At 43.9% G+C, this 18,352-nt stretch overlaps 1 protein-coding gene across 2 annotated transcripts in view; it reads left to right on the top strand.

Annotated features, from left to right (window-relative positions):
* Positions 1 to 5,369: 5,369 nt before the first annotated feature.
* The window catches only part of LOC311128282 (PHD finger protein 21A-like), a 39,168-nt gene continuing 26,185 nt past the window's right edge, over positions 5,370 to 18,352 (top strand). Inside the window, exons 1-5 of one of the 2 annotated variants that reach the window (XM_084160345.1) lie at positions 5,370 to 5,632; positions 10,599 to 10,654; positions 12,076 to 12,174; positions 12,587 to 12,619; positions 13,376 to 13,441. In XM_084160345.1, the coding sequence (XP_084016471.1) occupies positions 10,625 to 10,654; positions 12,076 to 12,174; positions 12,587 to 12,619; positions 13,376 to 13,441 (228 nt within the window). In that variant the 5' untranslated portion in view covers positions 5,370 to 5,632; positions 10,599 to 10,624. The remainder of the gene's footprint in view (positions 5,633 to 10,598; positions 10,655 to 12,075; positions 12,175 to 12,586; positions 12,620 to 13,375; positions 13,442 to 18,352) is intronic. The other variant, XM_084160344.1, reaches the window with a different exon arrangement.

Genomic DNA, 18,352 nt, shown 5'->3' with positions numbered 1-18,352 from the left:
CCAATTGTGCGCCGCCCCATGGGTCTCCTGGTCGCGGCCGGCTACGACAGAGCCTGGATTCGAACCAGGATCTCTAGTGGCACAGCTAGTACTGCGATGCAGTGCCTTAGACCACTGCACCACTCGGGAGGCATCCCACAGAGGGAAAGGACGGGGGTGAGCGTCTCCTCCATCTACAACAGAGAGAGGGGCCCGCGTCTGAGTACGCTCTGAGCTTTCGCACGGTGGCGGCGTCTTCCGGCTGGAATGAGCGTGTTCTGCGCACGGCCTTCAGGAGAGGCTTACGGGATGACATCAAGACGGAACTCGCATGTCGGGACGACGAGATGGACCTTGATACCCTCATCACCACGTCCATCCGTCTTGACGACATGTTGAGAGAGAGACGGCGTTCGAGTGGAGACAGCATTCAGCACTACCTCAGGCCACTGCGTTATGCCCTACGGCCTCGCCAACGCACCTTCTGTGTTCCAGTCCTTCGTCAATGGCGTGTTCCGGGACATGCTGAGTAGACAGGTGGTGGTGTACATCGACGATATCCTGATCAACTCGGCTACATTCGAGGAGCACGTCAGGGACGTCCGAGCTGTCCTTCTCTGCCTCCGGGAACACAGCCTGTTGGTGAAGGGGGAGAAATGCGAATTCCACCTTCCTGGGATACCGGATCAGTCCTCAGGGGGTGTTCATGGAAGGAGTGAAGACGGACGCCGTCAGGTCATGGCCAGTTCCCACCACCATCAAGGGCCTACAGAGCTTCCTGGGCTTCGCTAATTTCTACTGGCGTTTCATCAGGTCCTTCAGCTCCATAGCCGCCCCGCTCACCTCTCTCCTTAAGGGTGGACCTCAGAAGCTGGCCTGGAACCCTGAGGCTGACACTGCCTTCAAGAGGCTGAAGGAGAGGTTCACCACAGCGCCCATCCTAAAACACCCAGATCCATCTCATCCTTTCATCCTGGAGGTGGACGCATCGGAGGAGGGCTTGGGTGCGGTCCTCTCCCAGCGGCACGGTAAGCCAGAGAAAATGTATCCCTGTGCCTTTTTCTCTAAAAAGCTTACCCCCGCAGAGAGGAACTACGGAGTTGGAGACAGGGAGCTGTTGGCGGTGGTCCTCGCTCTGGAGGAATGGAGGCACTGGCGGGAGGGCGCAGTCCATCCATTCTGGATTCTTACTGACCACCGGAATTTGGAGCACATACGGGCAGCGAAATGGATTAACTCTCGTCAATCCAGGTGGGCCCAATTTCTCACTCGCTTCCAATTCATTCTGTCCTACCGCCCAGGATCCCAGAATGTGAAGGCCGACGCACTCTCCAGGATGCACCGTACCGGAGAAAGGAAGGATCTGGGGGGTCCTATCCTGCCCTCGTCTCTCATCGTTGCTCCTGTCGTTTGGGATGTGGACGAAGACATCCGCCTGGTGGCTCAGGACGACCCAGCGCCTGCCAACGCCCCTCCGGGGCGCGTGTATGTACCCACCAGTGTCCGTGACCGCCTGCTGATCTGGGCGCACACCACCCTTACGGCAGGGCACTCTGGTATTACGCGCACCCTGCATTCTCTAGGCCAAAAATACTGGTGGCCCACCTTGGCTTCTGATGTCTCCCGCTACGTCAACTCCTGTTCCGTATGTGCCCAAACGAAGACACCTTGGAACACCCCGGCAGACAAACTAGTTCCTCTCCCAGTGCCTGAGCGACCTTGGTCACACCTGTCCATAGACTTTGTCACCTACCTTCCACATTCTGACGGCTTCACCACAGTCATGGTGGTCATAGATCGGTTCTCCAAATCATTCCGTTTTTTGCCACTAACTGGTCTTCCTTCTGCTCTCCAGGTCGCTGAGGTCCTGTTCCAACAGGTCTTCCGGCATTATAGACTTCCGGAGGACATCGTCTCGGACCGTGGCCCCCAATTCACCTCCCGAGTCTGGAAGGCTTTCCTGGAGAAGATCGGGGCCACGGCCAGCCTCACTTCCGGGTATAGGCCTCAGTCGAATGGGCAGGTGGAGCGCATGAACGAGGAGCTGGGGAGGTTTCTTCGTTGCCACTGTCAGGACCGGCAGGGTGAGTGGGCGAGGTTTCTTCCCTGCGCAGAATATGCCCAGAACTCCCTCGTTCACTCCTCCACGGGGCTCACTCCCTTCCAGTGCGTCCTGGGGTACCAGCCGTCCCTGGCCCCTTGGACACCCAGCCAGACTGATGCGCCCGCTGTCGACGAGTGGTTCCACAGGGCCGGACAGGTCTGGGACGCTGGCCATGTCCATCTCCAGAGGGCCATTCGTCGGCAGAAGGACCAAGCCGACCGCCACCGCAGTGAGGCCCCGGTATTCCAGCCTGGAAATCGTGTCTGGCTGTCCACAAAAAACCTCCCTCTCCGCCTGCCCTGCAAGAAACTGAGCCCCCGGTTTGTGGGGCCATTTAAGTTCCTCCGGCGGATAAATGAGGTATCATACCGGCTGCTCCTTCCCCCTCACTACCGTGTCTCACCCACTTTTCATTTGCCCCTCCTCAGGCCGGTGGTTTGCCTGCTCCTCGTCCTCGGGGTCGTCCTTCTGGCCGGCGACATCAAGTGACTGGAGCCGCGCGTCCGGGGGGGGTGGGGTACTGTCACGTCTCCTCCCGTTGCTCCCCTCCGGCACTCTGATTCGCCGGTCTACTGGGCACCACCTCGGCAACACCGGAATGGAAACCCAACGCACCCTAATCACCTCCAGTGCACCTGCACCTCATCATCTCATCACCACCCCTATTTAGCCCTGGACTGTTCTGGATGATGTTGTGTGTGATTGTTAAGCTTTGTGTTGTTTACTCTATCTTTGTTATTTCTCTTGCTCATTGTTAAGTAAACCTTGACCTTGTTAATTCCTGCGTCTGCCTCCTGCCTCTTCGTATTCTCAGTACGCGTCACAGTTGTAAGGCAACAAAATAAGAAAAATGCCAATGGGGGTGAATACTTTCGCAAGCCACTGTACATCGTTGTCACCATATTAGCTAACATCGAAGTCAACGTAGCTACTAGAAATAACGCATTAGCACTGTATCGCCTTAGACTGGGTTCGATCCCAGGCTGTGTCACAACCGCCCGTGACTGGGAGTCCCATAGGGCGGCGCACAATTGGCCCAGCGTCTTCCGGGTTAGGGGAGGGTTTGGCCGGATGGCTTTACTTGGCTGATCGCGCTCTAGAGACTCCTTGTGGCAGGCCGGGCGCCTGCAGGCTGACTTTGGTCGTCAGTTCAACAATGTTTCATTTACATTTACGTCATTTAGCAGACGCTCTTATCCAGAGCGACTTACAGTTAGTGAGTGCATACATTTTTTTTTCATACTGTTCCCCAGTGGGAATCAAACCCACAACCCTGGCATTGCAAGCGCCATGCTCTACCAACTGAGCTACACGGAACTATACACATTGTTTCCTCCGACACATTGGTGTGGCTGGCTTCCGGGTTAAGCTGGCGGGTGATAAGGAGCGCAGTTTGGCGGGTCATGTTTCAGAGGACGCATGACTCAAACTTCGCCTCTCCCGAGCCCGTTGGGGAGTTGCAGCGATGAGACAAGATCGTAATTGGATATGACGAAATTGGGGAGAAATAAATAAATAAATAATAAATAAAAAAATACGCGTTGGTAAACCTCCTACAATCATGCAGTACAGTGTACAGTCAGCAAGCAGTTTAGCAGTTACATCAGCGGGCCCTGGTGGCAATAAATTAATAAAACTTGGTAGTGTTCCAGTGTTGGATAGCCATAGCCAGCTAGCTAACATACTGTAGCATCCCTCTCTGTTTGAGATGGGTGTTTGAGTAGGCTAAACTAGCTAGTTGCATTCGCTAGCTAAGTGAAAGTGACAGAAAAATACTACGAAATATAGCTATCTCTCTCCCTCTCTCTCTCGCTTCTCCTTCATTTTTAAATAAATACATTTGTTCCAAACTGTTCAACTATTGTCTTCCTCTCTCTTTGAGTCAACTACTCACCACATTTTATGCACTGCAGTGCTAGCTAACATTAGCTTATGCTCTCAGTACTAGATTCATTCTCTGATCCTTTGATTAGGTGGACAACATGTCAGTTCATGCTGCAAGAGCTCTGATAGGTTGGAGGACGTCCTCCGGAAGTTGTCATAATTACTGTGTAAGTCTATGGAAGGGGGTGAGAACCATGAGCCTCCTAGATTTTGTATTGAAGTCAATGTATCCAGAGGAGTATGGAAACTAGCTGTCCTCCGGCTACACCATGGTGCTACCCTACAGAGTGCTGTCGAGGCTACTGTAGACCTTCATTGCAAAACAGTGTGTTTTAATCAATTATTTGGTGACGTGAATATATTTAGTATAGTTTTCATCTACCAATAGGTTACCTTTTTTTGCGAGGCATTGGAAACCTCCCTAGTCTTTGTGGTTGAATCTGTGCCAGAAATTCACTATTCGACTGTGGGACCTTACAGATAAATGTATGTGTGTGGGGTACAGAGATGCTGTAATCATTCAACAATCATGTTAACCACTATTATTGCACACAGAGTGAGTCAATGCAACTTATTATGTGATTTGTTAAGCACATTTTTACTCCTGAACGTATTTAGGCTTGCCATAACAAAGGGGTTGACTCAAGACATTTCAGATAAAAAATGTGTATTGTGTAAAAAAATAAAATAATAATAATTCCACTTTGACAATATGGGGTATTGTGTGTAGATCAGTGACACACAATATCAATATAATCCATTTTAAATTCAGTCTGTAAAACAACAAAATGTGGGAAAAGTCAAGGTGTGAATACTTTCTGACGGCTTTTGCTATATATTTGACCATACTATCCTACTGACAGCAATAGACTACGCACCCGATCCGCGCCTATTGGTGTCAGATAGTTTGATCAAGTCTTACATCATTATCAACCTCAATTCTTCTAACAGTACATTTATTCACGTTAGTAAGTAACAATGTCTGATTTGTACGTGTTTGTCTGTCTGACTATGATCAAAGTTCCTGAATGTGGTATATCATTGCAAAGAGTTGGGGTATTTATGTCCGACAATTCGTGAAAGTGGTCTGTTACTTTGCATACGAAGCGTTTCATCAAGTCTACATCCGGGTTTTTTTCCTAGGCAATGGAGGCGTATCACCTCCGTTCCTTAGGCAAAGTGAAATAAATTCGCCGCACCGTCACATAAAGTAGTTCCTCTACTAAATGCGATTTCATCTGTATTTATATATATAATCACAATATACTGAATCGATTTAATACTTTAATGATATTATTGAATCAATCAGATCCATTGGTGACTTGTTTTGTGCAAAGTGCCCCTTAGTTTTCCCTGCCCCGTTCTCGCTCACTCTTCCTACGCGCATTGATGTGCAATGTGCTCAGGATAGGGGGGTGAATGAGATTGACGAAGAGTTCTTGTTCTGTATCTCAGTTTTTCTCTTTATACTCAAATTTAATAGTGGAAAAAATTATCGGGAAAATCACATCATATGCAATGGAGTGTATTTGGATATTAAGTGGATAAATACACGCTCTGGGCGTTTTTCGGTGAAGAAGTACTACGGTGTTTGTAAATATTTATTTAAATAATTTGTGTTAGAAGAGCAGGGTTGGCTGCTGCTCAAGTGAGTAAAAGAGGAGGGTAAGAACATCTCGGGATCTTTCTATTATTATAAGAACTTTCATTTCCATCTCTGCTACTCTCTTTCTTATTTGATTAATATTGTTGTTTTAGATCAAGTGTATTCTCATTTTAGTCGAAGGAAAGCAGTCGCTGAGCAATCGTTTTGTTCATATATCCATATTCTAGGAGTTGGGTGATATTTTATAAGTGCCTTGCTATTGGAGGGCATTGAACGTAGTGCGTAAAGGGGCAGATTCTAACTTGCGCTAAGCTTTACGCCTCTGTTATACAATAAAAACACTGTTTGCAAAGAATTTCATAGCACAATTATAATGTATTTTGTTGTGTAACGAACTGCCAGACAGTCATCCATTTCAGATGTCTATGTTAATAAGGCAATGTGTCTGCTTTTTAGTTGAACGAATGCTTTGTTGCTTGCCCTCTGTTTCTTTTTCGTAAAGGAACGCTGTCTCGCCACGAGTAACACGTAATAGCGCCACAAAAGCGTTAGTGAATGCTATTGAGTAGGTTACCATTTCACGTGAAAGAATAAACGTATCACACAAGTTCTTATATTTTATCCCAAAAGAGGTATGACATACGCATCTCCTGTTCTTGCATAGTTAATTTATGTTTCAAGTTTATACCATGAGATATTTGAGTTAATAGTGTAAAAGAACTAAGCAGATTCTCATTGGACAACCAACTTGCTATTTGGAGGAACAACTCCAGCTCGTTAATGATCTTTAGCTAATTTAGTTATGCCTGCATCAAGTGGAATTTGATAGTTTCTCCAGGTGCCCCACATACTAGCCTACTCTGAGAAATAAGAATACTATTTACCTACTGAACAAGATAACTAATTCTCAGGATTAGCTATACAGTTATTTTCCCGAAATAAATGTGGCCTAGCTGTTGAAATAGTGGGGGCAGTTGTATGTCCTATTCCATTCGAACGGCTGAGATTGGAACGCTTGATATTGTATCAGTTTTTCTTAATCGAGGCCCTTATTCTTAGTTTGTTTGAGTGACAGACAGATGCAGTGACGTGTCCAGTAGGCCACATTAGGAATAGGACGAATAAGTCGACCCATCTGTATCTTACATTTCCAGTTTTGCATCACGTTCATGTTTGGCCCCACTTTACATTATGTATTTAGACAGGTGCAGTGGAATTACAGTGTAGGAAGGGTACTCATTGTTGTACTTACTGCACTGTTGTACTCACTTACTGCACTGTTGTACTCACTTACTGCACTTAGTGCACTGTTTGAGCTAGGAACACAATAATTTTGCTACACCCGCAATAACATCTGCTAAATATGTGTAGGCAAACAATACAATTTGATTTGATAGTATGTAGGCCCAGCCTGGTCTCATAGACTAGACGTAACATAGTGAACGTAAATCCGAGATCCACATTTTTAATGATATGTTACGTTTGGTATTGTTACATAAGACAGAAGGTTACTTAAGGCAAAAACAAAAGTAGGGTGTGCGTATCACGCGAACGTCTAGCAACCCAACGGTTGCATGTTCGAATGTCATCACGGACAACATTAGCATTTTAGTAAATTTGCACCAATCTAGTACCGGGTCTGACCCCACTTTCCCTCCAGAACAGCCTGAATTCTTCGGAGCATGGATTCTATGCTCAGAGATGCTGTTGTGTTCAAACGTTGCTCAATTGGTATCAAGGGAGCTAACGTGTGCCAGGAAAACATTCCCCACGCCATTATACCACCGCCACCAGCCTGTACCGTTGACATCAAGCAGGACGCGGCCATGGATACATGTTTCTTACGCCAAATCCTGACTCTGCCATCAGTATGACGCAACAGGAACCGGGATTCATCGGACCAGGCCATTTTTTTCCACTCCTCAATTGTCCAGTGTTGGTGATCGCATGCCCAATGGAGCCGCTACTTCTTGTTTTTAGCTGATAGGAGTGGAACCCGGTGTGGTCGTCTGCTGCAATTGCCCATCCGTGACAAGGACTGACGAGTTGTGCGTTCCGAGATGCCCTTCTGCACACCACTGTTGTACTGCGCCATTATTTGCCTGTTTGTGGCCCGCCTGTTAGCTTGCACGATTCTTGCCATTCTCCTTCAACCGCTCATCAACGAGCTGTTTTCACCATTCTCGATAAACCCTAGACACTATTGTGCTTGAAAAGCCCAGGAGGCCTGCCATTTCTGAGATACTGGAACCGGCACGCCTGGCACAGATGATCATACATGCTCAAAGTCGCTTAGGTCACTCGTTTTGCCCATTCTAACCTTCAATAGAACAGTAAGTGAATGACTCGATGCCTGTCTGCCTGCTTTATATAGCAAGCCACGGCCACTTGACTCACTGTTTGTAGGAGCAAACCATTTTCGTGTACGGGGTGATTTACCTAATAAACTGTATGTATATTATAATACATGAGTTTTCCGTATGGGTAACCTTAACCCCTAGCCTAGCTAATGTTATCCACCTAGCTAATGTTAGCTTTAGCCACCTAGCTAACGTTAGCCACAACAAATTGGAATTAGTAACATATCATTCGGTTTGCAAATTCATAACATATTGTACGCAGGGGTTGGAACCGGTTTAGGGAACAGAACAGAAAACCGTAAAAGAACGAAATTATTTGATGAACAGAACCGGAAATGAAAGTAATCGATACTGTTCCAGAACAGAACCATTATTTTAAAAGCATGGGACCCGGTTAATAACATTATTTTACGTTCCTGACATTTTTTTCCAGTCCCCCCAAAATCGCAACAAAGTGCCTATGCAAAGCTCTTACTCTGTCACTCAGAAACGTATTGCTGTGTCTGCCTGCCAGGCCTGCCAGTGAGTGTGTGTGTAGGCTACCTGCCCCTCCCAAGCGTGATTCAGAAATTATGAAGAGATGTTTAATTAGAGAAGAATGGATTAACGTTTTCGTAGCATATCGTACAAATTGTAATTCGTAACATATCATATGAAATGGATGATGGACATCCACAAATTAATACAAACCATATGAAATTAAACATATCATACTAATTGGAGTGTTCTGGATTTACATTTACTTTGTTACGTATACCACTGAGTCCAGGTTGGTAGGCCTACAGGTGTTATACCTTTAGTATTAACATTAGTATGTGCATCATTAACAATTTCAAGGATTTCTGAAAAAAGTACAGGTTTTAGAAAATAATGTCGCTGTAACTGTTGATGATTAGTTTTTTCACTGCAATGTCCTAATCCTCACTCTATAAATTGTGCATACCATCAAAGAGTGGGCCACGAAGAAAAACATAAACAACGGTGCAAATGCATTTAATGCATGGCATTTTTATGTGCAAATAGCACTCGTTTGTATTATATGTCTGTAGGCTATGGTGTTCAAGCAATGACATTCCATGAGAGCGACATACTGTAACGTTTTTTTAAAACATAATTTGAAGCTATACATAATTGTTTACAAAGTTTTCTATGATATCAAAAACAATGGACTAAGTGGTCTTTAGTTTTTTGGTTTTGATAATGTATTAACAAGTCATATTCTTCTAAATCAAGGGATATAGACTATTTCCTTAATAAAAATTACTGGAACTCTTACAGACTGTTAGTAACCTACAGTATGAAAAAGCAGTGTACTTCTGCTAGATCATTTGAATAGTGGATCAGCTTCCTGATATGTACACTAAGGCTGGGAATTGCCAGGGATCTCCCGATATTATCACAATACTTAGGTCCCGATACAATATGTATTGCGATTCTCACAATTCTATGTGTATTGCGATTCGACACTGCGATTTTATTGCGATTTGATGTTCCAAACATATTGCTCACTATTTGTCTGCTGATGAGAGAAAATGAGTTTTGATCAGTAATGGAAGTAAAAGTGTTGAAAACATGTTGGCTCACTATTTAAAAAGAAGATGGAGAACAAGCTATAGGATAAAAAAATACCAGAGTTTTGGCGCAGGTACAGATGACTAGCGCTAGCTAACGCTACCTATAGTAGCAAAAAAATAAAGGAATAATAATATTTACCTACTGAACAAAATAAAACGAATTCGCAGGCTTCAGTATACAGTTATTTCCCCCTAGCGATATGGAACTGTAACGATTTATTCCCCCATCTCTAATGTACACCTGTGTTTTACCTATATACCCCCTTCCCCTGAAGTTGGCATGTTCTCAAGGATAGTGAGGGAAGGATATGAGGAGAGCAGGAGAGAGAGATAGTGAGAGAATGGGAGAGGGAGGAAACCAGTCCACTCAGCCAGGTGGTGAGCCCATGTAATGGCCCCAGTGTTATTATTGTTCTATTGGCACAAGGCCCTGGCCGGAAATCAATCCGCCGGCTGGGAGGCTGTAACACTGCTGCGATTTGACTCGCTCTCTTTCCCTGTTTTCACTCTCTATGAATTGCTTACACACAGTGTACAAAACTAGAAGGATGTTTTGGGGAGTTTCATCTCTTTTAATTTTCTCTGCATTATAGTTCATCATCAGAAATCAGTAGGTTACTTTTAAATAAGTTGCACAGAACATCAAAATCTGTATTTAAATGCCAACGATTATCAAACTGTCTTTATAAAAAAAATACTGCATTTGTTTTATCCCATTACTGTAGACTAGAAAATTGTCTAATGTACTATTAATATTTTAAAGGCCGAACTAGGCCTAGAGAGCAGAGGGTAGTCCATACTATCCAAAGCATAGTAGAGTGAGATGATGTAAAACAATAACAGAAAAAAACTATTCTAAAACATTATGCTGAATCCTTTCGGGCATATCACAATCTAATGACTTAGTGGAGTAGCCTTGGGCCCTGAAGTCTTTGAATGGGCTCTACGGTGAGAGAGAAGAGAGTGTGGACAGCAAGTGTTTTGTGCCCCTGCTGTGGGTGAGGAAAGCCCACACTGGCATGCTGCTGGATGTCGCACTGCAACATTATTTAAGTGGAGTGGCTTATCTGATTGCCTCTTTTTTGTCACAGCTGCCACCCCCTCAACGCAAAATTGGATGGTGTTCAAAACTGAAGACTGTGTGAAGGTAAAGCTATGAACATGTATGGTGTGTGGATGTGTGTGTGTTAGGGGTGTGAACATTTAAATGCAATTGGAATCCTTAACGTTAAGAAAAACCCATAACTGAACATTTTAAATCACAGTGCACTTATCACAAAACATATTATTTTACGTGTTATAGCCTAACTAGGCGATAGGCTATAAAGGCCTTGGGAAAGTTGTGTAATTTAAATAAAACCAGAGAGGAAGAGGTTAACTTTAGGCTACTTTGGTGAATTTGTGAGGCGTGCAAGACAAAACATTGAAAGATACAGATAACCAAGACATATGCGCACAGTTCTTTCTGCCTGCCCCCTTCTCTCTCTCCCTCGCGCTGGCTCGCCTGCTCTTTCTCTTTGCTAATGATGCAAGTGTGTGTTCAGTCTTCGGTCTGCTGCGTGTAGAATATCCTAGCTTATTCATTGACGATAGGCCCTGCTTTACTGAAGTTGCGAGACATTGCAACCCAAGAAATGGCGAGATACAGCATACCATTGCGAGATGCAGCTTTTGATTGCCTAGTGCACGGTTCTGACTGTCTGCTTGGTGGCCGACCTGCCTATAATGTCCCTCTCTCACCTGTCTCACCGTCCCTTGCTAGGTCGCTATGAAAGATGTGAGCGTTTCTGTTCTCGGAAGTACGGCAACTGATCAGTCTCCTCCGTTCCCAAAATACTGAATCTTAGGAGTCGATTCCTAGCGGAATCGAATCTTGACACTCAGAAATGGGAGTCGACACCGGGAGTCGACATGCAAGGAGTCGAGAAATCAATTATTTTGGAGTCAACTCTACACCACTACTTCATCATCGACAGCAGCGAAGTCCTGTATGGCAATACTTTGAGAAGTTAAATGAGAAGGTGGTAAAATGCAAATGAGGTGGAATTGAGGTACAGTAATGGTAGTACAGGTGCAATGCTTAACCATCTGAAAGGGACGCACCGTGAGACCCAAACCTTTGCTGGCAGCAGCACAGCTGCATTGTGAATTCACATTGAATTTCATGAAATGTTCTTATCGTTTTAATGGAAAACCGCAAAGAAATGGTCTGTTTAAACTATAACAAACATTTTCAATTTGTCACATCCAAAGTGTGTGTGTGTGTGTGTGTGTGTGTGTGTACAGGTTTATAAACTAATAATTAAATGTTTATAAACTACTTACAAACATGTTATAAATCCTATTAAGTATACTTCAATGTGAAGTGTTTTGGAAATGTCTACCTTAATGTACACCTTTACTCAAGGTGATAGATAACAACTCAATTTTTACAGTGTTCTATGGCCTGATGCCATGTCATTGCTTTGTTATAAGCACAACTTGATTTCACTGTCACAAGTCTTTATGTTGACATATTAGTATTCATGTTGAATGAAGGGATAAATATCCTTCTTCCTGGCTGAACAGGCTGAAAGCTGTCCAGGACTGAGCTTCCGACAGAAGGGATCAATGATGGAATTACAGACCCTCCAAGAGGCCCTGAAAGTGGAAATACAGGTTCATCAGGTAATGGGACTATGCATCTCTCTGCTTTTCTGCCATTTAACCACCATTTTATTACTTGATTAACCTGTAAATTATCATCAGAGATGTTTCGGGAGGAAAGTTGGTAACACATCCAACTGTGCAACAGAATATGGTTGGGTTTTTGTTCATACACTCCATCAGATTCTTGCCCTCAGTTTGCTCCATTTTAATTTATTTAATTTAATTAAATATGGGGGTGAGCAAAAGGAACAGTTATCTCAGGAAACATGTAAAAACCTATTGCGAAACCATTTTTCAAACCATTAAGGACATGTGACATGTTAGGAACAAGTGACACAGCCTTTCTCATTGTTATATATTATGTGTATCAATGAATTTGTTATGTGGTTGTTAATAACTTGTGTGTCTTTCTATGATTTCTCTCTCACAGAAACTAGTGGCCCAGATGAAACAGGATCCACAGGTAAGCCCCTCCTGTCACTAAGGCGGTTGTACCAGATTGCTAGGACCAAATACAGTATATTGTTTTGGGGTTGACATTAGTTTAATTATTACAGAACATTTCAGTCTGTTCAGAGCTTTTCAAGCGTTTTGAAACAATGTAATATCCCTATTACTCAAAATCTACACAGTTGAAAAATACGATTTAAAACAGCCTAAGAGGAAAACCAGATAAAAGACAAGTTAAGAAATGATGTCCTTGTCACTGGGGCTCAGAGATTTGAGATTTGTTCCAAATTCCACCTCTTTTACTTTACTCTGTCAATTTTGCGAACGGCCTTGAAAACTCCTCAGAGCTCTTCTATCTCTGTAGTATCCGCCCACCGTACTTGATCATCCTGCAGCCCTTTTATGAGGACCCAGTGCTGTAGCAGCAGCAGCAGCCCGTCCCACATTTCAGTGGTGTTCCTACATCCCAGCTCTGAGTCCCCTCATGTGGCTGACAGCTGTGGCTGTGGCAGCCCAGTGATGTGACGGGAGTGGATTACTCTTTCTACCTCACTTCACTTGTCCCGTGGAAAACGGTGTGCACAGTCATTTTAGCTTGGACTTCATGCTAGTTAAAGCTACTCCTACACATGCACACAAATACAGCACCCCGAGCTTGGCACACTCCCCACATAGCACGCAAACCCCAACTCAGCTGTCACAAATGAACAGCTCTTCACAGCTATGTATAAGGGAGCTATAACAAGCTTGTTTCTCTCTTTTTTTGCAGAATGCTGATTTGAAGAAGCAGCTCCATGAACTTCAAGCCAAGATCACAGCTCTGAGTGAGAAGCAGGTAGGCAACTGAAACAGGAGAGGGGAGCGGTGGGGTGGCTCTGGGATTTCATGCACCATCACACTGGCACACACCAAGGTCTTTCCCAGTATTACATTACTGCACAGTGTATTAAAATGCTAGAGGCTCTCTGGATGACAGAGCCTACCTTGACTTCCTGCCAGAGCTATCCTTTCTTTCGTTCTTTCTTTCTTTTTCTTCTCTGTCCTTGTCTTTTTCTAGAGAGTAGGCCTAGACAAGTCAATGTGGCAGATCTAAGAGTCCTGCATGCCTCTGCAGGTGATGGATGATTTCTGGAGAGTTGCGGGTGTGAGCCTGGGATAACTTAGAGTTGGGTTTTGTCTCCTGCTTCAGGCTAGGGGCTTAGAGTAGGTATCTGACTGATCCAGTTTCATGGTGCTAAAAAGCACCACTCTCTGTGAAGCTGTTAACATTCACATCCATTGACAACCATGGGGTAGGTAGAGATAAGAGTCATTTGAGACTTTAACAGTTTATAGGACCTATATACAGTATATAAAGTATATTTGCTATTGACTTAGAAGTACAACTGGCATACATGCAGGCTAGTGTTAGTGAATGTGCCCCTCATCCAACCATTCACATATTCCTGTAAGAGGTTTTGTTTTGGTGATTTGAACCTAACAGGCTAACTGTTAAAAGCAGCTGCTTTTAAATGAGTCAAACTAAACCTTTGGAGATACACTACCAGTCAAAAGTTTGGACATACCTACTCCTACCTTTTTTTACTATTTTTTACATTGTAGAATAATAGTGAAGACATCAAAACTATGAAATAACACATATGGAATCATGTAGTAACCAAAAAAGTGTTAAACAAATATTTAGTATTTGAGATTCTTCAAATAGCCACCCTTTGCCTTGATGACAGCTTTGCACACTCTTGGCATTCTCTCAACCAGCGTTACCTGGAATATACAGACGATAGCCCTATTTGGTAAAATACCAAGTCCATATTATGGCAAGAACAGCTCAAATAAGCAAAGAGAAATGACAGTCCATCATTACTTTAAGACATGAAGGTCAGTCAATACGGAAAATTTCAAGAACTTTGAAAGTTTCTTCAAGTGCAGTCGCAAAAACCGTCAAGCGCTATGATGAAACTGGCTCTCATGAGGACCGCCACAGGAATGGAAGACCCAGAGTTACCTCTGCTGCAGAGGATAAGTTCATTAGACTTACCAGCCTCAGAAATTGCAGCCCAAATAAATGCTTCACAGAGTTCAAGTAACAGACACATCTCAACATCAACTGTTCAGAGGAGACTGTGTGAATCAGGCCTTCATGGTCGAATTGCTGCAAAGAAACCACTACTAAAGGACCCAATAAGAAGAAGAGACTTACTTGGGCCAAGAAACACAAGCATTATACAGGTGGAAATGTGTCCTTTGGTCTGGAGTTCAAATTGGAAATTTTTGGTTCCAACCTTCTTTGTGAGACGCAGTGTGGGTGAACAGATGATCTCCGCATGTGTATTTCCCACCGTAAAGCATGGAGGAGGAAGTGTTATGGTGTGGGGGTGCTTTGCTGGTGACACTGTCTGTGATTTATTTAGAATTCAAGGCACACTTAACCAGGATGGCTATCACAGCATTCTGCAGCGATACGCCATCCCATCTGGTTTGGGCTTAGTGGGACTATCATTTGTTTTTCAACAGGACAATGACCCAACACACCTCCAGGCTATGTAAGGGCTATTTTACCAAGAAGGAGAGTGCTGCATCAGATGACCTGGCCTCCACAATCCCCCGACCTCAACCCAATTGAGATGGTTTGGGATGAGTCGGACCGCAGAGTGAAGGAAAAGCAGCCAACAAGTGCTCATCATATGTGGGAACTCCTTCAAGACTGTTGGAAAAGCATTCCAGGTGAAGCTGGTTGAGAGAATGCCAAGAGTGGCTTTTTGAAGAATGTCAAATATAAAATATATTTTGTTTCGTTTAACACTTTTTTGGTTACTACATGATTCCATATGTGTTATTTCATAGTTTTGATGTCTTCACTATTATTCTACAATGTAGAAAATAGTAAAAATAAAGAAAAACCCTTGAATGAGTAGGTGTGTCCAAACCTTTGACTGGTACTGTTTTTCCTCTCAATCACATTGCTGCAGATACAGTGCATTCGGAAAGTATTCAGACCGCTTGACTTTTTCCACATTTTTTACGTTACAGCCTTATTCTAAAATTGATTAAATAAAAAAAATCCTCATCAATCTACACACAATAACCCATAATGACAAAGCGAAAACAGTTTTTTTGAAATTTTTGCAAATGTATTAAAAATAAAAACAAATACATACAAGTATTCAGACCCTTTGCTATGAGACTCGAATTTGAGCTCAGGTGCATCCTGTTTCCATTGATCATCCTTGAGATGTTTCTACAACTTGATTGTAGTCCAGCTGTGTTAAATTCAATTGATTGGACATGATTTGTAAAGGCACACACCTGTCAATATAAGGTCCCACAGTTGGCAGTGCAAGTCAGAGCAAAAACCAAGCCCTGAGGTCGAAGGAATTGTCCGTAGAGCTCCGAGACAGGATTGTGTCGAGGCACAGATCTGGGGTAGGGTACCAAAGATGTTCTGCAGCATTGAAGGTCCCCAAGAACACAGTGGCCTCCATCATACTTAAATGGAAGAAGTTTGGAACCACCAAGACTCTTCCTAGAGCTGGCCGCCCGGCCAAACTGAGCAATCGGGGGGGGGCCTTAAGGTGACTAAGAACCCGATGGTCACTCTGGCAGAGCTCCAGAGTTCCTCTGTGGAGATGGGAAAACCTTCCAGAAGGACAACCATCTCTGCAGCACTCCACCAATCAGGCCTTTTTGGTAGAGTGGCCAGACGGAAGCCACTCCTCAGTAAAAGGCACATGACAGCCCACTTGGAGTTTGCCAAAAGGCACATACTCACTGTGGATGCATGGGTATTTGATCTGAAGAGGAGTTTAACACCTATTGAGAGTTCTTCTTTGAGAATCAAGGGGAGCATTCTACTGGAATTAGCCTCAAACCTGCTTCCCAATAGTCCCATCCAGACACTGCTTGTGGCAGTGCACTTTCTCTGTTCTTATTACCCCCTCAAGATATGCTTTTTAATACAATGTTGCTGTTGCAGTCTCTCTTATATTCAGTTTACATGGAGTCAATGTCTTCATTATGTAACTTACATGAAGTTACTCCACACCTTGAGGCTCCTTAAGGGAAACATGTTTGAAATATATTTGTTACTGGTGTGTGTGTGTTTGTGTGTTTGTGTGTATGCGTGTGTGTATGTGCATTAGTGCTAAACAATTATGCTTTTTGATTTTTGAGGTCGGTTCGGCTTCTGTTTGATAAAACCGTATCATGGTTTTCGGTTTTGATTATGTTTTTAAACATGAACTGCGCTATGCATTATGTGGGTTGAATGCTTTAACAACACAGAATAAAACAATAAATAAAAGTCCCATGATGGTAGTGACTGCCCATTACTGCTTATCAGTTATTAACCATCATTTATTCACCTTACCTTAGTTTAATAAAATATTTTTTGTGTATATTACATGTTTTTTTTTGGATTACTTTATTATTCCATTCAAAGTCATCATCTCTATAGAGCTGACTATGCTATGACAAAGTCACTATTTTAGTAGTTCATCAAATTAAATAAGACATTATTTTATGACTGCTGAATACCAACTATAAACCACTTAGATCAGGGATGCGTAACTGATCTGGGATGGGCAACCCCCCTCCCCCAAAACAAAAAGTAATTTGGTGTCTCAACTACAGGGCTTCACAGATCCACCTGTACCCGAATACACGAGCGGGTCCGGATCCAGAATTCTAAATAATGTCACGGGTCTGGGTCGGATCTGATATGATTGTCACGGGTCTGGGGTATGTGTAATTGTAACTGACTTTTCCGTATAGTTTTGAACGCGACTGCTGCAGTAGAGAGAGTGAGAGAGAAATTGTAGAATTCATGCTGATGTTCTTTGTTTTTCACGTAGGTGGCACGTGTAGCTTGTTGTTGTTGTTGTTGGCCAATCATAAGCCATCAAAGCGGCAATAGGCTAGTCATAGAGCCTCTGTGTGGGGCAAAGGTTAGGAGATATCTATTCAATGGAAGATGGAATTAAAAGTGTAAGGAGAAGGATAGGCTACAACGACCAAGAGCCAACAGGTAGGCTGCTACTACTATATTCTGAATGGAGTTGTTGTTGTTTGTAACTGTGTAGGACGAGAAAGCGCATGCAGCCTCAATAAGCATAGCTAGCTAGCTTAACTAGCTTCTCCCGGTTTGAAGACAGTTACTACGTAATCATATTGGATGATAAATAACCTAACTATGGCAGGTATTAGTCTACTATAGTGCAAGCCGGCTTGGTTGGTTGCAGTCTCTCATCTCTCCCTTCCTCCTCCCTCTTCCCCGTCACTCGCTCACACTCATAGTAGCTTACATACACAGCACGGCCCCTGCTCCTCTCCCTCGCGCTTTATCAGCTCCGGTTAATAAAGTAGCTTGAAATTTTACTTTTCTGCTGCTTCCCTCACTCAGATCGGACCGGGTCTGGATCCAACCAGGCCTATACGGAACAAGTCTAGTTGTCCTCAGGTCCGTTTGGAACGGATCTCTATATTGTCAAAATTAACTTATGCATATTGTGTCCGGTTGGGAAAGCCCTAGGTCCATTTCGGAACGGGTCCAACATTTTGGTCTTGTGAAGGCCTCTAGTCTCAACTTACTGTTGCAAGTTAGAATAGTAGAATTCACAAGGTGCGATTTCGAAATTGGGTTGTCCATTTGGTTGTCGGGTGGTGTCGAAGAGCTCACGTCAGCCCGTGGCAGGGCTGCTCCGACCCCTGCCTATCCCCAAGCGTCCCTGGTCCCACATCTCTCTGGATT

This window comes from Coregonus lavaretus, assembly GCF_964263955.1.
Source record: "Coregonus lavaretus genome assembly, chromosome: 4".
Taxonomy (NCBI): domain Eukaryota; kingdom Metazoa; phylum Chordata; class Actinopteri; order Salmoniformes; family Salmonidae; genus Coregonus; species Coregonus lavaretus.
Note: the sequence above shows the minus strand (reverse complement) of the source record. Positions and strands in the feature narration are given on the sequence as shown.